At 40.9% G+C, this 23,113-nt stretch overlaps 1 protein-coding gene across 1 annotated transcript in view; it reads right to left on the bottom strand.

Annotated features, from left to right (window-relative positions):
* The window catches only part of GLDC (glycine decarboxylase), a 46,452-nt gene that overhangs the window by 22,778 nt on the left and 561 nt on the right, over positions 1-23,113 (bottom strand). Inside the window, 5 exon segments of the mRNA XM_042447749.1 lie at positions 3,830-4,076; positions 4,303-4,380; positions 5,258-5,422; positions 12,673-12,808; positions 20,521-20,599. Of these exon segments, the coding sequence (XP_042303683.1) occupies positions 3,830-4,076; positions 4,303-4,380; positions 5,258-5,422; positions 12,673-12,808; positions 20,521-20,599 (705 nt within the window).

Below are 23,113 nucleotides of genomic sequence, written 5' to 3'. Positions count from 1 at the left end.
CTTCGAGTCACTTTGGAGGTATGGTTTTCATGTACCTGCGTCTTACGAGTCTAAATGTCGCACCAAATGCCACGCTCCGGTCCCTAAGGACTGGAGTGCCAAGCTTTGGTGAAGCTTTACCAGGCTATCTAGTAGTACTCATGTCATCATTGAAATACCATACCTCCAAAGTGACTCGAAGCACGCTTGATATTTGGACCTGTCTGTAACAGGCCTAAATTTAGCTTGAAAAAGTCAGACCTTTAGTTCTATCTGGCTATGGGGCACAATCACATTCCTGATATTTCACAATATTCAAATACTCATCTCAGGAACTCTAAACTCCTAGATTCAAAAAGACCACATCCACAGAAAGACAATAATCAAGATTTTTACTATCTCCACCATTCCAAAGGTACTATACTGGTACGGAGCATAATATAACTCTCGCACACCATATGTCAAAAAAACGCACAGGCCATGGAGCTCCAGTGTCCCACTGTTTAATGGGCCAATGCTGGTTTTACACTTTTCAGCAGTTGTTTAAATCAATTTAGAGCCAATAGTCATTAGTTACCTCCTTTGCTCCATACACACTATCACCGGCATGCCTACAATTCTTATCAGGCAAGTACTTAAGGCTCTTGTTATCTACTGGAGAGTGAGTTTGGTTCCAGTAACCTGCACATGGACTAACAAAAAATCTGTAGGATACTCAATTTCCCCATTCAATTACAATGGCATAGTGGTTTCCCCTTGTTTCATAAAATGGCAAGCATATCAAATCGCTTTGCTATTTGGATTTATTATACTCTTTTTTTGATTTAATATTTTCACAGCATGGATACATTGAATCCCATGATCACGGAGGGCCGTGCTATATGCAGTGGCCCAGTCCCACTCACATCTGCCCCGGCCCCCAGTATAAGTGGCTGCAGCCAGCATGTGTCAGAAGTCCACTACCAAGGCTCAATTCACACTAAGCACTATAGCACTTAACTATGAATCATACAATTGGAAGGGCCGCCATAAGCCATGAGTTCCAACACCCTGCTCAGTGCAAGCCTCCAGCTATGCAGTGGTTCCTTTTCTATACACCACAGTGCAAGGAGATGTTTGATTAATGTTAGCACCCATTGCAAAAGTAATACCCAGCGAAGATGAAGAGTTGAATTCAAATTAAACCACATGCAATACTGTGGGTGAACAAACTGAACTAAAAAAAAAGCTTTTAACGCAAGATGGTAAAAGTGAACTCTAACTGATAAATTTGTTGCTTATTTATTCTGAAAAAAATAGTGATGACTAGTGAACACACGGACACCAAGCTATCTTTTGCCGCAACCCCCTGAAATTCATGTTTCTCCCCCGGGGAGGATGCACGGCACCCCCAGGTTTGGGAACCCTGAGCTACAGTATCCTCCAATAGGTAGGAATCGTGGCCTCGTTCTGGAGACACAAGCAATGAAACCACCATTTGTCGAGGGTGGTGTCCACACGCAACAGAATTAACAGGTTGACACCCAATAAACTGCCATGACCTCTACACAGAAGCCTGGGAGCTGTAGTTTGGGTGATAGCCAGAGCGCTCGGCAGACCAGGCTGAATACCATACCAAACTAAAATCCCATAAAAATCACATGGCCAGCAAAGGAGCAAGAGTTTATCTCTGAGCACTGACAAAGGAAACAAGTTTGACTCTGTATCAGTGCTGTCCACCCTGAATGTGGTAGATATATAGTTTTGAATACAAGTAACAAAATAAATTGGATTTTCTTATGAAGCTCTACCCGTACAACATGTCCTTTAGAAAATAGCTAAATAAGACTCTTAACCACTGACCAGTTGTTTAAGTCAACAAAAAGGGCAATTTTTTTGGGGGTTTTTCAGGACCGGGGCCATGTTCTACAGGGTATTCTGATGTTTCACATGCGTGCGAAACAAAAAAACCCACAAAAACTATGGACTGATGCCGGCCATGAAGGTCCTCCGACTTCACCAGTGCAATGTAAAATTCCACCAATATTCAGAATCATTGTCCCCAATCATTGCTCCCATGGGCAGGCAGATATTGCTGTAGCTTTATCCCTTCGTCGATATGCTGTTCTCTGGTGTTTATGGCAAGTCGATATACTTCTTTTCATTATGCATCCCTTGGTCATGCAAGAAAATATGGCTCCTCATTAGATTTAGCCAAATTAAGCACTTGCCTTTCCCAGCACTCCATTTGTGTTAAAAAGGAAAGTGAGGCTGGAGAAGCTGCAAACGTAAAACTGGGCTCAAACAATTCTAAGCTATTCCTGACAAATTGTTTGTAAGGCAGACTCTTTTCAGTAGTATTTGAAATGAACAGATATGGGGATGCACTAGCTCACTTCCCAAACTAACTGTACAAAGTGACAGTCCTGTGAAATAAATAAAGGAGGGCCCCATACAGTTCGTCAGGGAACTGCATGCAGTAGAGTAGCCAGAAAGTAGACCCTTCCTGATACTGCCTACACTTAAACTACTGGCAAATCATGTACTCTTTATTTTTTTGGTTCACTAGAGAAGAAGAGAAATTTTTTACCTCTTTGCTACAACATAACCCCAAATAGAGACACTGAAGATGCTTCAATGGGAATACTCATCAACAGGAGATGGTATGGGATCGCTCCACATGAGGGGATCCATTGGGATCCCCGGCATGCAGACTAATGGAGGGTGTCCCGATCAGAGTGCAATGCACTTTAGATCAAATGAGGCAGATGATCTGAGACCAAATGTATCTTAGACAAGTAACCAGTGTATTAGCCCCAGTCTCCCCTAGCATTCAGGGGGGGCGTGAATGTGTGCAAGCACAGATGGGGTGTCTGCATTTTGAATCCCGGCCGTACTCCACAATAGGGTTGCCATAAGTCAGAACTCCAACTGGGACAAAGTGGACAAACAGAGGACAAAATTTTCAAATGGAGGACACTGTTAAAAAATGGGGACATGCAAAAAATGATGTTGTTTTTAAAAAACATTCTATCTACGACATGCCGATTGCATTCTTAGGCATGATAAAATGGAGGGACAAGTTTGCCTTATTGAGTCCTAGGACCAGCTGGCCAGCCCAAATGATGCGCTTCTTCCTCCCTTTCTGGTCAAAACCCCGAAGAGGCAGGAGGATAGTTGACAGAAGCAGAATGGAGGAGGAAGAGGAGGCAGCGAAAGAACCGCCAGGCGGGCGGGCGGCAGCGGCGGAGGCAGAGGGGGCCCGGAGGAGGCGGGGCAAGACGCGCCGTTCGTCGAGAGGAAGCCAAGGGGAGGACAGCGGGGACGGATGAGTGGAGAACAGCCGAGGAGGAGGGCCGCACGACGAGACGCAGGGGAGGCGGACCGAGGATGCGGGGAGCCGAGAGGACCGAACCCGCAGGATGGAGGCGGGAGGACCGCTGAAGCGGAGCGCGACAGCCCAAGCCGCGCGCCGCTGCACAGGCTGCCCCCCGGGTCTTCTCATAAATCCTATACGGTTGCCCTCCAAAATGAAAAACAATGAACAGCACAAGTGGTGCGATAAGCAACTTTTAAAGAACACTATAATGAGCAAAAGGAACTTTTTAAACACGATAATGAGCAACAGGAATAAAACACTTTAAAAAAGCAACTTTCCAAGCTCTGGCAAAACCAATTCATCCATGGAGCATTAGGAAACTGCTTTATACTGAATCATATCTCTGGTTCATTCTACAATCACTTATCTGAACAGAGATAGTACCTTAGCTCATAGAGAAGAACATACCTACTAATCTGCTATCTCCATTGAAAAGAAATGGGGCAAGGGTTAATTGTATATGTGCACATAAATACCCCTATGTCAAGAATCTCCTGGGCTGTGATAATTGCTTTCTACAACTATAGTTAATAAATTAAACATTTGAACACATATAAAATGAAATGGGATAGTGATATTGGCTTGTTTTACCCCATTCTGATGAGCTTGATCAACTAGTCCAGTGAAGTCTTCCACTTTTCCCTCAGTATCTGGGTACTGAAACAGCACTCCACTGACATCTTTACCACTGAAGTCCATCTCATAAGGTAACTTCAACTCAATGTTGATGCCAGTGTAACTGGAAAGGAAGAGTTACCTGTTCTAATTAAACCATCTATTTTCTGGTTGAAAAGATGATGTTTTAAAAAAGAAAATAAAATGAAATAGAAATATCTGATAGAAAATTAAAGAGCTGATTTACTATCCCTTAACAACAATAAGATTGTCCCCCAAGAATGGTACTTTGAATTTTTGCCTGTACAGTACTGTATTGCTTTTTAGAAGAAATCTGAAACAAACATTACTTTGCTCTTGTCTGGACTACTGCTATCGTCTGAGGATGGCATCTGATGTCTACATAAAACTTCCTCCTCTTATTATGCCTGTTGGAAAGAGGGAAAAAACACATACATACAACATAGTTATTTCTGCTATGCTATGTGCAGTTTTAATTTAAAGCCAGTAAGTTTTGATGGCTTACACTATGCACATTGTTATCTGGCTTGGTAAACCAATGGCTATTGACTGGTAACAAAATAATTTCCAGTTTTTATGGAATGCCTTCCTATGTTTTGTTGCTGGATGCAAAAAGAGGGAAAAGAATTGCCCACAGCCTTGTTTGCTGTCTGTGGTCTTTCCAGAACTATCTTGGAGTATATAGCCCCTTGGCTGAACAAGGAAAGCACTATTCATGTTAGCTTAGGTGTGGTATAGATGGTGTTAATGCACTGTGCTGGTGCCGTACTAGGTTTAAGGGAATGTGCAGCGACCGCATGGTCCCTAACCCTAATATGGTGTGGCACCATAACAATGGTGGCACTCTGTATACATGTACACTGCCATTGTTATGTAAACGCTGCACGGCGTCCGCATGTTGCCGTGTGGTGCTTACATAACCAGTGCGTCAGTGGCGCACTTGTTACGCTGCCCTGTGGCTTTAAAAGAACCCGCTTTTTACGGGTTCTTTTTCCTCCACAGGGAAGACGTGTGGTTTGGTGGCTGCGGCTACCCTGCAGAGGAAAAATGCCACCACCGCTCCAGACATCCAGGAAGGGATGTACTAGGCCTCTGTATGATTTAGCCAAATTAAATATGCATTTTCTCCCTTTGTGTCCCTTTCCCCTACTCCTTGGTCGTGTCTTTTACACTGCAGACATACCAGCATTATTCATTCAGATTAAAATAAAAATTACTCTCTGACACCAAGGTACAGAGGCATTTTATTAATGATAAAATAAGCGTTATATTTTCATTTCTTACCTGTGGCACAACTGCATAGCTTCTGCTGCAGCAGTCCCTTCATCCAGTAAAGAAGCATTGGACACATCCATTCCTGTAATGTCACACACCATAGTTTGGTAATTCAACAAACTCTCCAGCCTGCCTTGTGATACTTCTGGCTGGTAGGGTGTATACTGTGTGACCCTATTAAAGAGAACAAACATCAGACATCAACTCCTTTTAAAAAATCATCTTCGAATAATGCAGTGCGCACACACACCACCACCAACAACAAAAATGTGCTTCTGAATGTCACAATTACAACTCTCTGAGATAATACATATTTTAAGATTATTTCCATTTAACCAAAATCTACATTTTAAAAAGAAAAGGCAATGTAAGACTGTATAGAATGGAGCTTCACTCTAAGGGTGAAGAGGACAGGAAAATCTAATTTGCCTTTGGGTTACCACATTTTACAGCAGCTATGGGTTTGTCCACACACATGAAGCTGAATTTGAGAGAACTGTTCTCCCTTTCAAACACACCCCAATCTGATAAATTGCAGTATGCATGACAAATGCTCATGACCTCTCTGGTTCCCCCATCATGCATGCGGATATACATATTTCTGAATTACACCCCACTCCCTTATACTGATGTTGCTATGGAGCACAGTCCAAACACACACACACACGAATATCCAGATTTTCTGCTTAAAACCACAATATATCTCCACTTTTCTCCTCCAGATTAAAGCCCCGAGGCGATGAAAAGCCCCAAATTCAGCACCAATCACTCCCTACATTATTTGGACAGTTCATTGTGAAAACTAGTTTTATTTGGCCAATGTAAACATGCCCTGCAACTGTGACTCTTTGTTCCTGATTATCCCAACTGTTCAACAGCTTTTATTTTTTTTTACTAACAGCTATTTCAGCTCCTAATAAAGAAGCTCATATTAAATAATTTGGCCTATTTGAAATTTTCTGCTCAATAACACCTCATTGTTAAGGGCTTTGTTTTAAGTCTTGCAAGAACAGGGATACACACAGTTGCCAAAGGATAAAATATCGCATCCACTTCATGGCACTGTAAATTTGATGCCAAATCATTAAGCTTATTTATTCGAAACCTTTATACCACCACCACCCTCTTTAGTTCAAAAGCTCCCAGAGATTATTTCACATCCCTGCTCTCAAGCTTACAACTGAAAGAAGGGGGAAGGGCTGGGTAGGGGAAAATTCATCTGTAAGAAATCCCGGTACGAGGGAGGTGGCCCTGGGTCCTTTTTGTCTTTCTCTGTAGCCAGGGCAGTTGGAAGGTGAAAGGATGCACTTTCGAAGCAAGTAGCCCAAGTACAAGAGGGAAATTATCATGCTTTGTTATCCCAAATTTTTCAGCATCTGCCATTAAGAACTTTGGGCCTGCATCCACACAGCAGAAATAAACCAGTTTGACACCACTTTAACTGCCATAGCTCAGTGCTATGGAATTCTGGGAACTGTAGTTTTGTGAGACATTTAGCCTCCTCTGTCAGAGCGCTCTAGTGCCACAACAACTACAAATCCCAGGATACCATAGTATGGAGCTATGGATGTTAAAGTAGTGTCAGACTAGATTATTTCTGCAGTGCAAATGCAGCCAGGGGGCTGTCAAAATAAATATTTATTAACTGCTCATACTGAGAGCCAGCATGGTATAATGGTTTCAGCATTTGATTAGGACCCTGGAAACCAGCTCTAGAGTTCTGGTATCCTCACTGATAGAAACTTAGGTCTACTGTCACTCTGAACCAGCTCAGGGACAGCAAGACAGGTAAATATGGATTTGCAGTGCAGAATCACTGTTTGGGGAAACAATAATCTGTGATCACAAGATACCAGATCCCTTGAAAATAAAACCGGTCTGGTGCCACCTTTGCCTGTAGTTGCTCAAGGAATTCTGGTGGCAGTACTGGTTTAAAATGGGCAGTAACTTCTGGAATACACACCAGACGTCTTTTTACAATTTCTTCTTCTTTTGGTTGTAATCCTACTGATTTCCTTGTACCGACAGATTCCTGTTGCATTTTGACTGGAATTATTAGGTGGGTTCTTCTTATCAATAAACCATCTTGAACAGGTTTCATAAGGCAAAACTTTGGGCACTCCTGATGCATTCTGTATTTCTCTCGCCAGTCTTCTGTACTTTGTACTTTGCAAGCTTACATAGCGATGGATTCCCTTGTTAGTGCACCCAAACTTCATGCGATTTAGCATCCAGTACAGAAAGCTACCATATATATTCAACTATGGGGTTGTTCACACTACGTTATAAACTGGGTTGCAAACCTGATTAAAAGACGGTCATTCACACTTGCGCCAGCTTTTCCTGACCCAAATTCAGGGGGCGGCATGCAAATCCCTCTTAACCCGGTTCTTATGGAAATGAGGATTTCAATGCGTCTTTTTTTTACCAGCCGCCAATGAGAACTTGCTTACACTAAAGGCTGGACAGATGACAGAACAAAGAGATATCAGGTCTTCCAGGACAGATTACGCTCTTCCCTTTCAACAGAGAATGGCTTCAGGGGATAGTTCCTTTTAAAATAAGAGTTAAAGTACAGTATTTGCACTGACTCATGGATAAGTCAGCTTGGGTTTATTGGGTTAATTTTTTGAGTAAAATTTCTAGGCTTATACATGAGTATATACAGTAGTTACAGTGGACTGAATATGGGTCATAAGCTTCTGTTCTAGGACTCTTCATACATTCTGCCAAAGACTACACAGAAAGAACATCTGCAATTCTTAGGTCTTTCCCAGGTAGGTAGATATTACATCATCCATATTTGGAACCATTTAAATGCAGTGTACATTTGGCAGTGAAATTAGTGGCCAATAGTTTGTAGCCTCTTTCACTCATGAACTATAGTCCGGTTAAAAGGTGTGGGGTAATTTACATGCCCATAGAACTGTCAGAGCATCCTTTTTTATTACTATACAACACTTTTCTATCTCTGAACTTATCCTTGAAGCAAAAGCAATTTAATGAAGTTGGCCATCATCCTGCCTTTGTTGCAGGACTGGCCCTAGTCTATTGGTTAAAGCATCCTCTGAAATAATGAGCTCATCAATTCAAATGTGACTAGAGCATTTTCTGAATTGTTTTGATCTCCTGGAAGTTTAGTTCAAATCTCAGGTCTCATATAAACTCGTTCGATTTAAATAGTTCCTTCAATGTGCTTGTAAGATGAAAAATAAGGCAGAAAAATAAGGCAGAAAGTATCCCTGGAGAGGTACGATTCCTAGAAAGTGCAGCACTTTCACAGTTGATTTGTGGGCTTATACATCAATAGAAGTATAGGGTCTAGATCAAGAGAAGTAATAGTGAGACTATATTCTGCTTTGGTCAGGCCTCACCTGGAATACCTTGTCCAGTTCTGGGCAACACAATTCAAAAAGGACGTTGAGAAACGAGTGTGTTCAGAGGAGGACGACCAAAATGGTGAAGGGTCTGGAAACCATGCCCTATGAGGAACGACTTAGGGAGCTGGGGCTGTTTAGCCTGGAGAAGAGAAGGGTAAGAGGTGATATGATAGCCCTGTTTAAACATTTGAAGGGATGTCATATTGAGGAGGGAGCAAGCTTGTTTTCTGCTGCTCCAGAGACTAGGACCTGGAACAATGGATGCAAGCTACCGGAAAAGAGATTCCACCTCAACATTAGGAGGAACTTCCTGACAGTAAGGGCTGTTCAACAGTGGAACACACTCCCTCGGAGTGTGGTGGAGTCTCCTTCTTTGGATGTCTTTAAGCAGAGGCTGGATGGCCATCTGTCGGGAATGCTTTGATTGAGATTTCCTGCATGGCAGGGGGTTGGACTGGATGACCCTTGTGGTCTCTTTCAACTCTGTGATTCTATGATCAGTATATACAGTAATATGTAACACAATATCCTTGGTATCCCAATGCAAATGGGTCATCTTCTTCATCTTATTTTGGAGAGCCTCAGGAACTCAGGTGATTCCCAAAGAGTTGCTTTTTAAAACAGGAATGTCCAAAATAGTGACAAATGTAGTTAGCTTCATGGAGTATTCTGCCCAAATCTACTGTTAGGATATAGCTGGGCTAAATATTTGGTTTTTCCTAACTGCTCAAATACTTGGTCCATGAGTAGCATAGAACACAGATCTTTTAAAAGCTTTTTATTCAACTGGGTAAAATCAGCATACGTATAGCATTTACATTGCCATTTAGTTTACCACTCTGTGTGCTCATCAAGTCATTCAGTAACCTCCATTACAATAATTCTTCTAGCCCTTTCTTGACTTTGTAAAGCAGGGGAATTCACACTGCTATCTAGAAATCAATTTTTTACTATCTGTTTAATTTTCAATTTAATCTAATGTGGGGTTTTTTCATCCATCCAAGAACTTGGAAGAATACAGTCTTCTAGCTGCCATAATGCTTACTGTCATGTATTGTCATGTTTAATCAACTCTGAGTCGAGTCTTAGCAGGTCTTTTCCTTTTTGCTGCTGTTGTTTTCGATAGTATTGGCTTGTGTATTGGCTTGTGAATCAGTACACTATCATCATGTGTTTTTAAGACAAAAACTTTGAGCTAGCAAGATAAAGACCTATACAAAAGAACTAAAAAGTTCTAGCTGTCTTGATTCTTCCTCTTCTGGCATTTTCCTCCTATCCTTGAATGCCTTACTAAGACAACAGAATAATTTTTATTCACAATAAAGAGAATATTTGATAACTTATTGGCAAATGTTCCAGTCCAACATCACAACCATTAATTAGTCTACTCAAGCTATGCTTACACTTTCCTAGATCTGAAAGAAAATAACCCTTCACATAAAGTATCTAGTTTACAAAAAGGATGGACCATGATGGGTCTGGGAGAGAGAAAGGGGAAATTGACCCCCAGACCTTCTGGCTTACACATAGTAGCAGCATTCCTGCACATGACTTACTATGCACATACCGTATTTCCTTCCACCTCACCCTGACATTAGCACTGTGATGGTTGAATTAGTACTACTGAATATATCATTTTCAAACTTAAGATTATTTATAGACTTTCACAAGAGCTGGCTTTTATTAATAACTAATTTAAAATAATGTGAGTCTAGCATTATATAATGCACTGCAGAAATATATCTAAAGTAAATGAAGCTGCACAGATTTCGTATTGAGAAACATCTCAGGCTAATGCCGTGAAAATCAAAATGATACAGGCAACCATTTCTTGGACAAAGTGGCTTTTTAGGGTTAAGTCTAGACTTATTGTCACCTCATACAAGAAGCCAAGCATTCTTTGTATTCTCTACCTACTCATTTGTGTTCACCCCACGTCACTTGAATTAATTAGTTTGGTTTCTAAGGCAACACCATAGTAGACAGAAAGCATGAAGACAGTCAGGAAGCATAGGCAAAAAATGTGTGCAGCCTAACATAGTCCCACAGTGTCACCCTGCTAACAGCTGACTGTAGGTTAGTGAGCCAAGTAATTCTGGATTTTACCCATGTTGGTCTTTGCACAGATTTTTAAAAAGATAAATGGCAGAGGAGGAACAATGTAGCTGTAAATATCTGGAAGGTATTATAAAAGTAATTTCTAGTCACACTTAGAAAACAAGTTGTTCATCAGACCATCTCCCACTGTGGTACTACCAAATGTGATCAATTTTCTGTCTCTAAAAATTAAAGAAAAGAAACAGTGGATCCACAGAATTGCACTGTTCTCCAATATTCACTCTAAGCTCATTCGTACCCAGTATACCATATTTTTAAATTAAATAAACCATATTTTAAAAACAGTTTAGTTGTAATACCAATGTTTTATAAGTCAGGTTATGCAGCATGAAATATATAACCCATATTCAGGAGGACTTGTTGATTTAAAAATGGAAGAGTAATTCAGCTTCCTTTCTCAGATCATTCAAATTGACTTTCAGTAAGTGGAATATGAACAGCTGATTTAAGGGCAAAACAGACCATCCCGATAGAGTGGCATCCCACCGCACCTTTCAGAGCTGGATTGGGGCCATGGCAACCATATGCTGCAGCTCCGAACCAACGCTTTGCTGGCTCTAAAAAGAATGTCAAAATGATGCTTCTTTTAGAGTCGGCAAAAAGGTGCTTTTGCCTCACGGCGGCACTGTCTGGTGCTCCTTTTGGCATGTGTCATCTGAATGCTGTGCCAAGGGAGCTGTCCGCCATGTGATTGGGTGGATGGTGTGACGCTGGCGTGGGGGTGGTGTTGGGCCGTGCGCTGTGTGGATGCCATGCCCCCACTCTGCCCTGAGGCCGGTGTTACGCACTGGTCTGTTTAGCCCCTTAGTTATGGCAAGCAGTATATCCTTATCCCTCATTATGGGAAAGTTTTCCATATATATGAATCAGTCAAAATCTTTAGAAAAAGAAGGAAACCCACCTTTAGATATACAGAGAGAATCATATAGCATTTAACCTCATGGCCCCATCACATGGAAGAAAACAAGCAAACTTTACAAGGGAAGATGTTTCCCCTTACATGTTAGCTGTAAGAGGCTTTCATCACATGGAGACCACAACAGCGGCAAGAGATGAGATCAGGTTCTCTTACCTTGTGGCCTATTGTACTATTTATTTCCATTTCCATTTACTAGAGAAATGTTCACAATTTCTCATCTTCCATGTTAAATTGTCTATGCTATTGGCAATGCAGACTGACCATATTCAGAGCAGTACTTTTAAATGTGGAATGATTTAAAAAATATTAAACATATATTTTTTTTACAAAAAAAGAATGCTATCTTAAAAACAACTTTCGATTCTAAGTTTATTCTCACTGAAAATCTATGGATGACAAAATATATAAATAGATTTTACAGTGCACCCGCGTCATACGCGGGCGCGCTTTACGCAACTTGAGCATACGCGCTGAAGCTGCGAGGGCGCACGCGGTGTGGAAGGGGCGGCGTGTCCCATTCAATTGAATGGACGTGCGCGCCCGTTGCACTCCGTGCGCTGCTGCGCTGCCGCGCACGAGCCCCATTGTTTCCAATGGGGCTTGAGCATAGGCGGAATTCACCTTATGCGGAGGGATCCGGAACGAATCCCCGCGTAAGGCGAGGACACACTGTATTCATTTTTTTGGTTAAAGAATCTAAACTAATCAAGTGTTATTTTGGTATACATTCCGTCACCTAGAGAAGTAACTAGTTCTCACAAATGAAGGGAGTGATGTGGTTCTTACAGCCACATATGTACTAGAAGAAAATATGTTTGTTCTATTGCTAAAATGTGATTTTTGATTACTACAGATATTATAAGTTCCTTTGTTACTGACATTTTGATCTCTGAAACACAGCATGTTTTTGGTGTGGAGGTTTTTACAAATTCCAACTCCTCTCTCTCTCTCTCTCTCTCTCTCTCTCTCACACACACACACACACACACACAAATGTGGTACCTTACCATCCTGCATTCTCCAGCAGATTCCTCACAATAGCTGGAGGAGCTGAACAATTGTAATATCCCATGCCAATATAGGATCTCCAGATCTTGTTCTTGCTGGCAATATTGTGCAAAGTTTCAAGAATTTCATTCTCACCTAATAAAAAGAAAGTTATACAAGAACTCTTATAAAATATCTAACAAGGTTAAATACATGAGTCTCTTGCCTCATGTGCAAACATCACAGTACTAACTGAGGGCATGCTGACACCATACACTTTATCAATTTCCTATCCATCTTACATTCTGATTCATTCTAACTGTCTGCTTGCCTGCCTCTTGTTAAGAAAATAAATCTGCAGAATTCAGGTAAATTTAGCTTTGTCACAATTATTTTATATTTCACATGAGACATATAACAAGACCTGCCAAGCCATACATTGGAACCCCCCCCCCCCCCGCAAACTTTTGTATATGAATCAACTATTATAGGCGTCACATTTTCTGGTTGTTACTTGCTTGGCTACACTGATATGGTTACCTGTGATGTCCTAAGGAGTTTAACTGGTCCTGGGCTGAATACCTGTTAAGACAACTTTGGTTCTTTCTGAGGTCCATGCATAAAATCTGCTAAGTTACAAAGCAAAAATTACATAACAGCAGCAATGAATCTTTGGTGGTGTTCATTTGAACAGTCTCATTGATTTTTGTGGGGAATACAGAAGGATCCTTCCTAAGGAGACTTGCTTCTCACAAGTGAAAAATAGCCCCACAAGAGCAGAAAACCGCAAAATCGTTCAGCTGTTTCTCGATGTTCTTTTAAACTTTAGGCTAAATCTATTGTTAGATTTACAATCAGTCAGACCTACTGAAATTAATGACACTTAAGTTATGGCCAACAAACTGTATTTATTTCAATGAGTTTACTCCATGTAGGGATTAACACTGGATTAACCCTTCTTTTAGTTATTCAAGCACTTGATCAGCTACCAATCCAATAACAGTAGGGGCAGAACAAAATTATGTAGCTCCATAGTGAAATCCCTTATATATTCAGGAAACTCCTTGCTGACACGGGTCACTGTTGCCTGTAACTGCACACATCTTTCAGAATCTGTAAACTGAGACAGACTATTTACGGCTAAGCTTTCAACCACAGAAAGACTTCTGCAAGCATATACAGATATGAAAATCGTGCACTATGATGACTGGATTAGGGAGCTGGGTGTGTTTTCAGCCTAAGGAAGACTAAGGGGTGACATGATATAAAGTCATGTTTAAATATCTGAAGGGATGTCATATTGAGCAAGCTTATTTTCTGCTGCTCTGGAGACTAGGGCATGGAATAATGGATTCAAGTTATAGGAAAAGAGATTCCATCTCAACATTAGGAAGAACTTCCTGATGTTATGAGCTGTTCAACAGTGGTAAATGCTGCCTTAGAGAGTGGTGGAGTCTCCTTCTTTGGAGTTTTTAAACAGGCTGGATGGCCATCTGTTGGGGCTGCTTTCATTATGTATTTCTGCATGGGAGGGCTTGGACTGAATGGCTTTTCTGGTCTCTTCCCACTCTATGATTCTAGGTACAGTGAGCCTTTTACCTTAAGCGGGGGATCCGTTCTGTACCCCTGCTTGAATATAATGGGGCTCGTGCTCAAGGCGCAGCAGAGCGTGCACGCCATGGGCACGTGCACCACTGATTTTTTTGCTGTGCGGTTTCAGCGTAAGCTGAAAGTCATGTATAGTGTGCCCATGTATGGCACGGGCGCACTGTATATTAAATCAGATTTAAGCAGCTACTGTTCAGCTATAAAGAGTGGACACAAATAGCAAACTATGATTTTCTTTTGGGAGAACTCTTGTTAATATAGCCTGGAATGTTATTTTGTAAACTTGGCCTTTGGGGGCATATGATTCTAAGTATTTGACTCAAATGTATGTATGGGAGTCTTGTGGATCGTTCTGTATCAATTGAATCACATTTGTGATACTGGTTGTAACATGTCTTTTAGTATGCCTAATTCTTAGCATAAGAGCACCTTATAATCAAATTAATGTTACAGATAAGTTACTTCTGCCTTTCCTAACAATGTTTTTAATTTCTTCCTTTTGACTCCTCATTTCCAGAAGGAAATGACCCATCAAAAGCTTGAAATATAGCAACAAAACACTCATACAGCAAAGCCAGATAGTTCCAGTTTCAGATTATTGTCTAAATCAGGCACTGTAACATCAGATGTTTATTAATTCGCTATTTTCCAGGATAATTTTTTATCCTGGAAGAATCTAGAACAAAGCATAGAAACATGTCAACCATTTTTGTATGCTGCATTTTTCTTCATATTACAGAACAGACACTAGCCTTTGATAAATCATCAACTTGGTTAATTGGCAAGTCTCTCCTTCTCGCTGTGCAATAAAAAAGCTACCAACCGATGTGCTCAATAAAGGGGAAGCTGGAAATAGGAGAGGACAGTAAACACTCATTAAGAAACACTTGGAAACCAGCCATCTACTCAGCCTACTGTTTCCAGTTTTCTAGGGCAGCCAATAGGATGAACTGCACTACACCAAACCTACTACATTGAAATAGTTGAGTAATCCTTCAGGAACTTTAGCTGGCAATTCTTTTTGCTGAATAAATGCCTCCTGCTGACCTTGTTTATTTCTGCTAGCTGAGGGTATTGCATAACATCATCAGAGGCAATGATCTTAATGTACTAAGAAAAGAGTTCATTGATCTTTTGGAACCGTTATCTTGAAACCTGGGAAAGGCAAAGGAGTTTAAAGAAACACTGCACATACAGTTCAATATTAATATGCGCAGATATTCAGAAACGAGGTGCTACTTTTCCCTGGAAGAGTGCCCATTTCTGCACAGAGCATGTGTAGTGTTTCAGACACAGAGCAACAAAATTCACTTTTCATATCTCACAAATTTAGCATATAAGCCTAAAGTTAGCTTAAAAGGAAACAAAAAGCAGTAAGATACAAAACTGGAACACAAAATGCTGAAGACAGTTCATATACCACTTTGTAGGATAATTTAACCACATGAGTTGTGAATTGCTCCCTAGACCTATCTACATTTGTATGTATCTAAAACACATAATGCAACCTGTGGAAAATCAATGAGATGGGGAAAAAATGTTCTTAAAAATACATTCATTTGGATCCAACTCTGTTGTGCATATAGGCATGTCAATCCATCTTGTGCACATACATGTGCTTAAAAAAGTTTCCAAACACATACCTAATTGGATGAAACAATCTAGATTTTTTTATTGGGGGGCGGCTTCATGTATAATTTTTTGAATCCTGATCAAATAGGTGCGGTTGTCCACATGTGGCCATCCAAAAATGATGGAATATTGCCAATCTGTCCAGGGTGGGAGGTTAGTGGCTGGATTTCCTCTTCCTTGCCATACAACTAATTGGTGCAGTTCAAGTTTCCTATGAAATTTAAAGGGCCAGCATACACAGTCCTGGCTGATGACGAAGTAGGCTTCACCATGAGCACGTGTTCCCATTACCTTCTTCTGTACCACAAAATGATCCAAATGAACACCAGACATCTGCACAGACATTTTGGAGAATGAGCAACCCTTTGCACATTCAGTGTAATTTCTGTATCAGGGCTTTTCTAAGAATGGTTAGAATATATACTTGTCCTCCTCAGTCACTCCATGTTATTGTTTCCTTTCATAATCAGTAGTGCCTATTAAGTACAAAATGTTCAGTAACAAGATCCAGTAGATGGACTTGCAGATATACAAACATGTTGACCTGGTAAATGCACCAACAGTAATCATATGCTAAGGAGACCAAATTAGAATAGAACGTACCAGATTTCATAATCTAAGTCTTTTGGAACACTGGAAAATTTTGTGCCTTTTTAGTTGGCCTAATAAAGGTTTTACCAAAACAAGGACTTCAGAATTTGTCTTATTGTCAACACATCTCCCTCTGGATTTGGAAAATTCCAGTTTACAAGTGTAAGACTGGAGGTACCCAGCTGCCATGAACAGGAGTTGTTTTTCTGGAGGTGTGCAATGTTCTGTAACACTCTTGAGTGACCTGAACATAGAAAACCTAATAAAACTAGTTTCCTAACTAGTAGAACTGGTTTACTAAATATTAACACTACTTTACCAAACAATAACACTAATTTACCAGAAAAAACTAAATGTACCCATGAATAGAAATGCTACGAAACGTTCTCATCATGTAGTCATTGAGTAGATGGCTGTTACAGAATGTTACAGAATACTGCTAACATAGAGTTCAGGTTTTAAGAGTCAGAAAGGAAGCACACAAACAAAAAAATGGATAATGCTCCAAAAAAATCTCAACATTAGGTTCATGCCATACCATACAAAAGAGACTTTACCATGGTAAGCATGCTACTATATTACTAATTTAAGTCGTAACCTTTTGGCAAAGAATTTGTTCTTACAGTCCTTCTGCAATGGCAAAAATGCAGCTCAGTCAGCCCCATTTGGTTGACTTCATAGAAAGATCTTGAAATATATAAACCTATGAATAATAAGCTGGGAAGAGAGTTCTGCTACAAGGTGTAAGAAGATAAGGACTTTGTTGTGGAGTGGAGAGATGGAACTCATGTTTCCAAAACACTCCCCCTTCAGACTGTGCACTTCAGCTCTGGAGAGGGAAGATGTATATGGAATACACTGAAAATAATAACCAAAGAAGTGCTGCAGGGGGTGAGGGAAAAGAGAAGAGATTTTAAGAAATGAATAGGTGAAGGCACCTGTGTTTTGCTGTTATAACACAACATTTCAAAAGTAGTGAATGAAGTATCTTAAAATTTGTTTAAAAGCGTATCAGGATTTTGTTCAATTATTGCTAATGTCAAAAGAATTGTACACAAAAGTAATTCAACAGATGCCTAAGCACCTCTTCTGGAACTGGTAACAGAGCAGTAACTAGTTAATGGAAGGATCATTTGTGGGTAGATGGGAGACTGCATTGTCTCAATCCTAATCTATTTTGAGCCTTGCAAAAATCCCTTGTTTCCATAGAGCAGCTGTTTCTGTCGTAGGGCATTTGTATTCTCTTAAACAACTATGGTCCAAAAAACACTGCAGAAATAATCCAGTTTGAGACCACTTTAACTTCCTGGGTCAGTGTTAGGGAATCCTGGGAACTATTGGCCTGTTACAGATTGCCAAAATAAAGCTGCTTCGGGTCTCTTTGGAGGTATGCTGTTTAAATGATGCATGGGTCCTAAGAGTCGGGAGGTTGCGCCAAAGCCACACTCCATTCCTAAGCACTGGAGTGCAGCTTTGGTACAGCTTCCAGATTCTTAGGATGCATGCATCATTTAAATAGCATGCCTCCAAAGAGGCCTGAAGCAGCTTTATTTTGGCAGTCTGTAACAGGCCATTGTTTGTTGAGTCACAAGAGCTCTCTGACAGGGAAGGCTCAATGTCTCGCCAAACTACAGTTCCCAGAATTCCCTAGCACTGGGCCAGGGCAGTTCAAGCGGTCTCAAACTGGATTATTTCTTCAGTGTGTTTTGGGCCTAAGGCTGCTGTTGCATTGAAGAATTAATACAGCTTGACACCACTTTAATTGTCATGACTCCATCATATGGGATCCTGGGATTTGTCATTTCTTGCGGCACCAAAGCTCTCTGATAGAGAAGGCTAAATATCTCACAAAACTACAAGTTCCAGAATTCCATAGCATTGAGCCATGGCAGTTAAAATAGTGTCAAACGTCAATAATCTGGCAGTGTAGATACAGTCTAAGTAGTACTTTGGGTGTGAATATCTGATACTCACACAGATACTCATGCCTCATCTCATATAAATCCTTTAGAACATGCAGAAAGGATAGATAACTAGGAAAGGATTTGGCTTCTTTCAAGTCTATTTTAAAGGAACAAAATATGATTTCTTTCTTGATGTCCATTGCCTTATTTTCTACTAAGTTGTCATAATCAGGTAAACCCAAATGTTGCATTGAGTGACATTGGGGGGGGGGGATAGTTAATTGTTTCTCACATCTCCAGTAATCTGGAATAAACTCCAAATTTTAATGCAGATAAATTTAATTGTGTAACTGTATTTAAATTTCCCTTTCTATATAGTCATACTCCCTGATATTAACCACTATAGTTGATTTATTCAGTCAAATTACAAGCTATAAACACTTTTTCTGTTAAGAACTCACTCTCACTTATAGGTTATTCTTTTAAAATTATATTCCACTCAAAAGTGAAGGAGAGAAAGCATTACAATGGCATATATATAACAGATGAAAAGAAACAAACTTTCCGTCACGTTCTATTATCTCTGCCTCGAATTTTTCCCTTTTCATGCTATCCTTCCCATGGCTTTTTCATCCCAGCTGCTGCCTCTGTTCTCTGATGTCATCACAAACTAACCAGATTGAACTGGACAGAAACCTTACGGAGGCTGCAGAGCCTAAAGGTTATATTCAAATTGCAATTGGCTGATGGGCAACATCAAAAGCAAAACAAGGCGGCTCAAAATCATTTGTGTGCTTTGCCCTGAAGGGTTAGCAGAAATTTTTTTTTTTTGGGGGGGGGGGACCTTAGAAAAATAGTCTTCAGGGAGTCCAGAGACTGCAAGATTACATTACTTCAACTGTTGAACTATGCTAAATGCTTTTCATTACCATTTTCCAGAAATGGGTATTTTGTTTAGATAGCATTCTCGCATTAGGGAAGTCTTTATGCAAGAAGAGATAAAAAGCAAATCAAAAGGTTAGTCCTGAAGCTGTACTGCCCCCGCCCCAATAATTAAGCATTCCTATGAATATGAATCTTTTATTGGCTAACAATCAATAATTTATTAATTAATTTCCTATTTAAAAACTTCCAACCTTTTGTTTTTAAATGCACCTCTTAAAATCAACCAGGAAAAGGTTTTTGACTCCTGAAATTTTACGGAAACAGGAGCAGTTTGGGGGGGGGGGAAAAGGATGCCAGCGGAAACATTTCTTCTAATTATTCTGTGCCTCTGGGCATTAATAGTTACACAATAGAATATTACAACAGATAATGTTATAGTGACAGTGCAAATTAATATTGCAGAGCAACTATTTTAAACTAAGATGTTAGACTTTGATCTCTACAATCAGTTGCTTTGTCAACTAATATCTTATGCACGTTCTGACACACTTTAAGCATGAGCCATTCCTGTAACAATGTATTAATACATAAAGATAGACAAGTCCCTCGTAACGTCACAAAAAGGCTAACATCTGGATTGGAAAAGAATGCAATAAGCTTTGTGATAGTTTTTCAGATATACAGTATTTTGGACTGAAACCTTTACACTTTTCACAGCACTTCTGTATTAGTTTTCACTCAAAACATTATGGCAGGTCCTCTAACACAGTTGTAAAAGTTCTTATGTTCTTAACATGAAAGATTTCTATCTATATATCCTTTCTGAAATGAATACTCTAAATTGACTAACATGGGTTCCTGAAACAATACCATGCACAATGGGCGACTTATTCATGCGATGTTGAATGTAGAGATGATTCAAACAAATGAGCATCGGGATCAGTTTGAAAACTGTTTATGCAAACTCCACAGTGTATTTTAAATGGAAGGTTGTAACTCCGAACCTTGACTCCTGCAGTTAGTGCTTTTGCCAATTTCTACCTGCTAACTGTACCACAGAGGAGACAATACTTACGCTTCTCTCTACAAGCATTTAAAGGTTTGTGAGTTGCCTTGGGTCCTTTTCTGGGAGAAAGGTGGCATAAAAATGAAATAGTAATAATGATGTTGTTGATGATGATAAAGGTTGGAAGAGGAATGGTCACACCAAAGGCTTTGAATGGTATCTGAAGGGAATGGGACACTTACAGATATGGTCATCCATCTTCAGAGGCCGTCGCAAGCGGATGTCGGCAGGAATGGTTTTATCGATCAACTCCTCAATACTCTAAAAGTACAAGGAATAAGAGCAAAGGGCCACATGAATCAGGGGCAGGTTTCAAGTCCGACACTTTCCAAGCTGCCAAATTGAGACAAAAGGGGCCAAAAGGAAAAATATGGGGGGGGGGGAGAGAAAGAAGAGAAAAAACTCCTGAGGGAACTGACTTTGCTGTGTCCACACTGCAGAAATAAACCGGTGTGACACCACTTTAATCATCATAGCTCAAAGCTATGGAGTTCTGCAGTTTGTTGTGGCACCAGAGCTTTAATACTCTGGTTTGTCATCGCTTTAACGGCTATGGCTCAAGGCTATGGAATTCTGGAAACTGTAGTTTCTTATCCAGTTTGACACCCCTTTAATTGCCGTGGTTCAAGGTTATGGAATCCTGGGAGTTGTAGTTTGTCATCCGGTTTGACACTCTTTTAACTGCCAAGGCTCAAGGCTATGGCATCCTGGGAACTGTAGTTTGCTGTGGCACCTGACAGCCCTCTAACGGAGAAGGCTAAATACCTCCTGAAACTACAGTTATCAGGATATCACAGCCTTCTTGAGCCGTGGCAGCTAGAGGGGGTGTCAAACTGGATAACCAACTGCACCTCCTAGGATACCACAGCTTTGAGCCATGGACATTAAAGCAGTGTTGAAGCAGAGTATTTTCTCAAGTGTGGACTCAACACAAAACTGAAACTCAGTTGAGGAGTCCTTCTTCTCCTTCTCCTCCTTCTTCCTGGTCTCCTCTTTCCAGAAAGCACTTTTCCTCTCTCAGACCTCCTTCTCACCAAGCTACTCTTTCAAAAGATACTTTGATCCCAACTTCATCAAATAGCGAATCTGAGTGATGTCTTTAGGACTTTGTTACTGCTATTATTACCCCACAAAAGATCGCTATCATGCAAGTGTACATACAGTCCTCCAGGGCTATTTGTTATTTATGTACAACTTTTTTTTTGTATTGCTGTGATAAAATATATCTAAACACTTATAAAAAGGGGGGGAGGAAAACGCTCTTCTCTCAGGGATGAAGCCAAATGGCAGGGCTGGGAAAGGCACTAAGTCTGAGGGGGGCTCTGGAGGGCAAGTGATGGAGGGAGGGCTGGAGAAGAAACAAAGAGGCCACATCCACACTGCAGAAATAACCTGGTTTGCTTTGCTCTGGTGTCCCACCAAACTTTGTTGTTTGTTGTTAACTGTCCTCAAGTCAATCTTGACCCTACAGATGAGACATCTCCAAGATCCCTGTCCTCCACTGCCCTGCTTAAGTACTGCAACCCTTTAATACCCGTGACCTCCTTAATAGAATCCATCCATCTGGCATGTGGCCTTCCTCTCTTCCTCCTTTACCAGCATTATTGTCTTTTCCAATGAGTCCTTCCTTCTCATGATGTGTCCAAAGTACAACAGCCTTAGTTTGGTCATCTTGGCTTCCAGGGAGGTTTCCGGCTTGATCTGCTCCAGGACCCATTTGTTTGTCCTTTTGGCTGTCCTTGGGATCCTCAGCACTCTTCTCTAGCATCACATCTCAAATGAATGGATTTCCTTCTTATCTTCTTTCTTAACTGTCCAGCTCTCACATCCATACATAGTAATAGGGAATACAATGGCTTATAAGATCCTAACTTTTGTGCTCAGTTGTATATCTTTGCATTTTAGGATATTTTCTAGTTCTTTCATAGCCACTCTCCCCATTCTTAATCTGCTTCCCAGAATCCCAAAGCATCAAGCCACGGCGGTTAAAAGGGTGTCAAACCAGGTTATATTTCTGCACCGTACAGAAGCAAAATGCAAGCAGCCTATAGAAGACAAAAGAGGACAGTACTAAAGAGCAGTGGTCCCCAAACTGTGCCCTTTAAGAGAGATTTTGGACTTCAGCTCCCAGAAGCCTCAGCCACATTGACCTATAGCCTGTGTCTTTGGACAGAAGCCATGGCCATATTGGCCAATAGTCTGGGATTCTGGGAACTGAAGTCCAAAATCACTGTATGGGGTTCAGCAGTGGTCCCCAAATGGTGCCCTTCAAGAGAGACTTTGGACTTCAGCTTCCAGAAGCCTCAGCCACATTGGCCAAATAGTTTGGGAGCTGAAGTCTAAATATCACTTAAAAGACACAGTTTGGGGACCACTGTTATAATATCAGGGGTTTAGCAGTGGTCCCCAAACTGTGCCCTTTCAGAGATTTTGGACTTCAGCTCCCAGAAGCCTCTGCCATGTGGACCAATAGTCTGGGATTCTGGGAGCTGAATTCCAAAATCTCTGAAAGGGCACAGTTTGGGGACCAGTGAGGAAGGAGGAAGAGGAAGGAGGTGGAGGAGGAAGATGGGGGAGGAGGAGGAGGAAGAGGAAGGAAGAGGAGGAAGGAAAAGGAAGGAGGAGGAAGAGGAAGTAGGAGGAGAAAGGAAGAGGGAGGAGGAGGAGAGAGGGAGGAAGGAAGAAAGGACGAAAGGAAGAGGAAGAGGGGGGAGGAGGAAGAGGAGGAGAGAGGGAGGGAGGAAGAAAGGAAGAAAGAAAGAGGAAGAGGGAGGA

The sequence above is a fragment of the Sceloporus undulatus genome, chromosome 2 (assembly GCF_019175285.1).
Source record: "Sceloporus undulatus isolate JIND9_A2432 ecotype Alabama chromosome 2, SceUnd_v1.1, whole genome shotgun sequence".
In the NCBI taxonomy this organism is placed as follows: domain Eukaryota; kingdom Metazoa; phylum Chordata; class Lepidosauria; order Squamata; family Phrynosomatidae; genus Sceloporus; species Sceloporus undulatus.
This window is presented reverse-complemented; position numbering and strand designations above follow the sequence as displayed.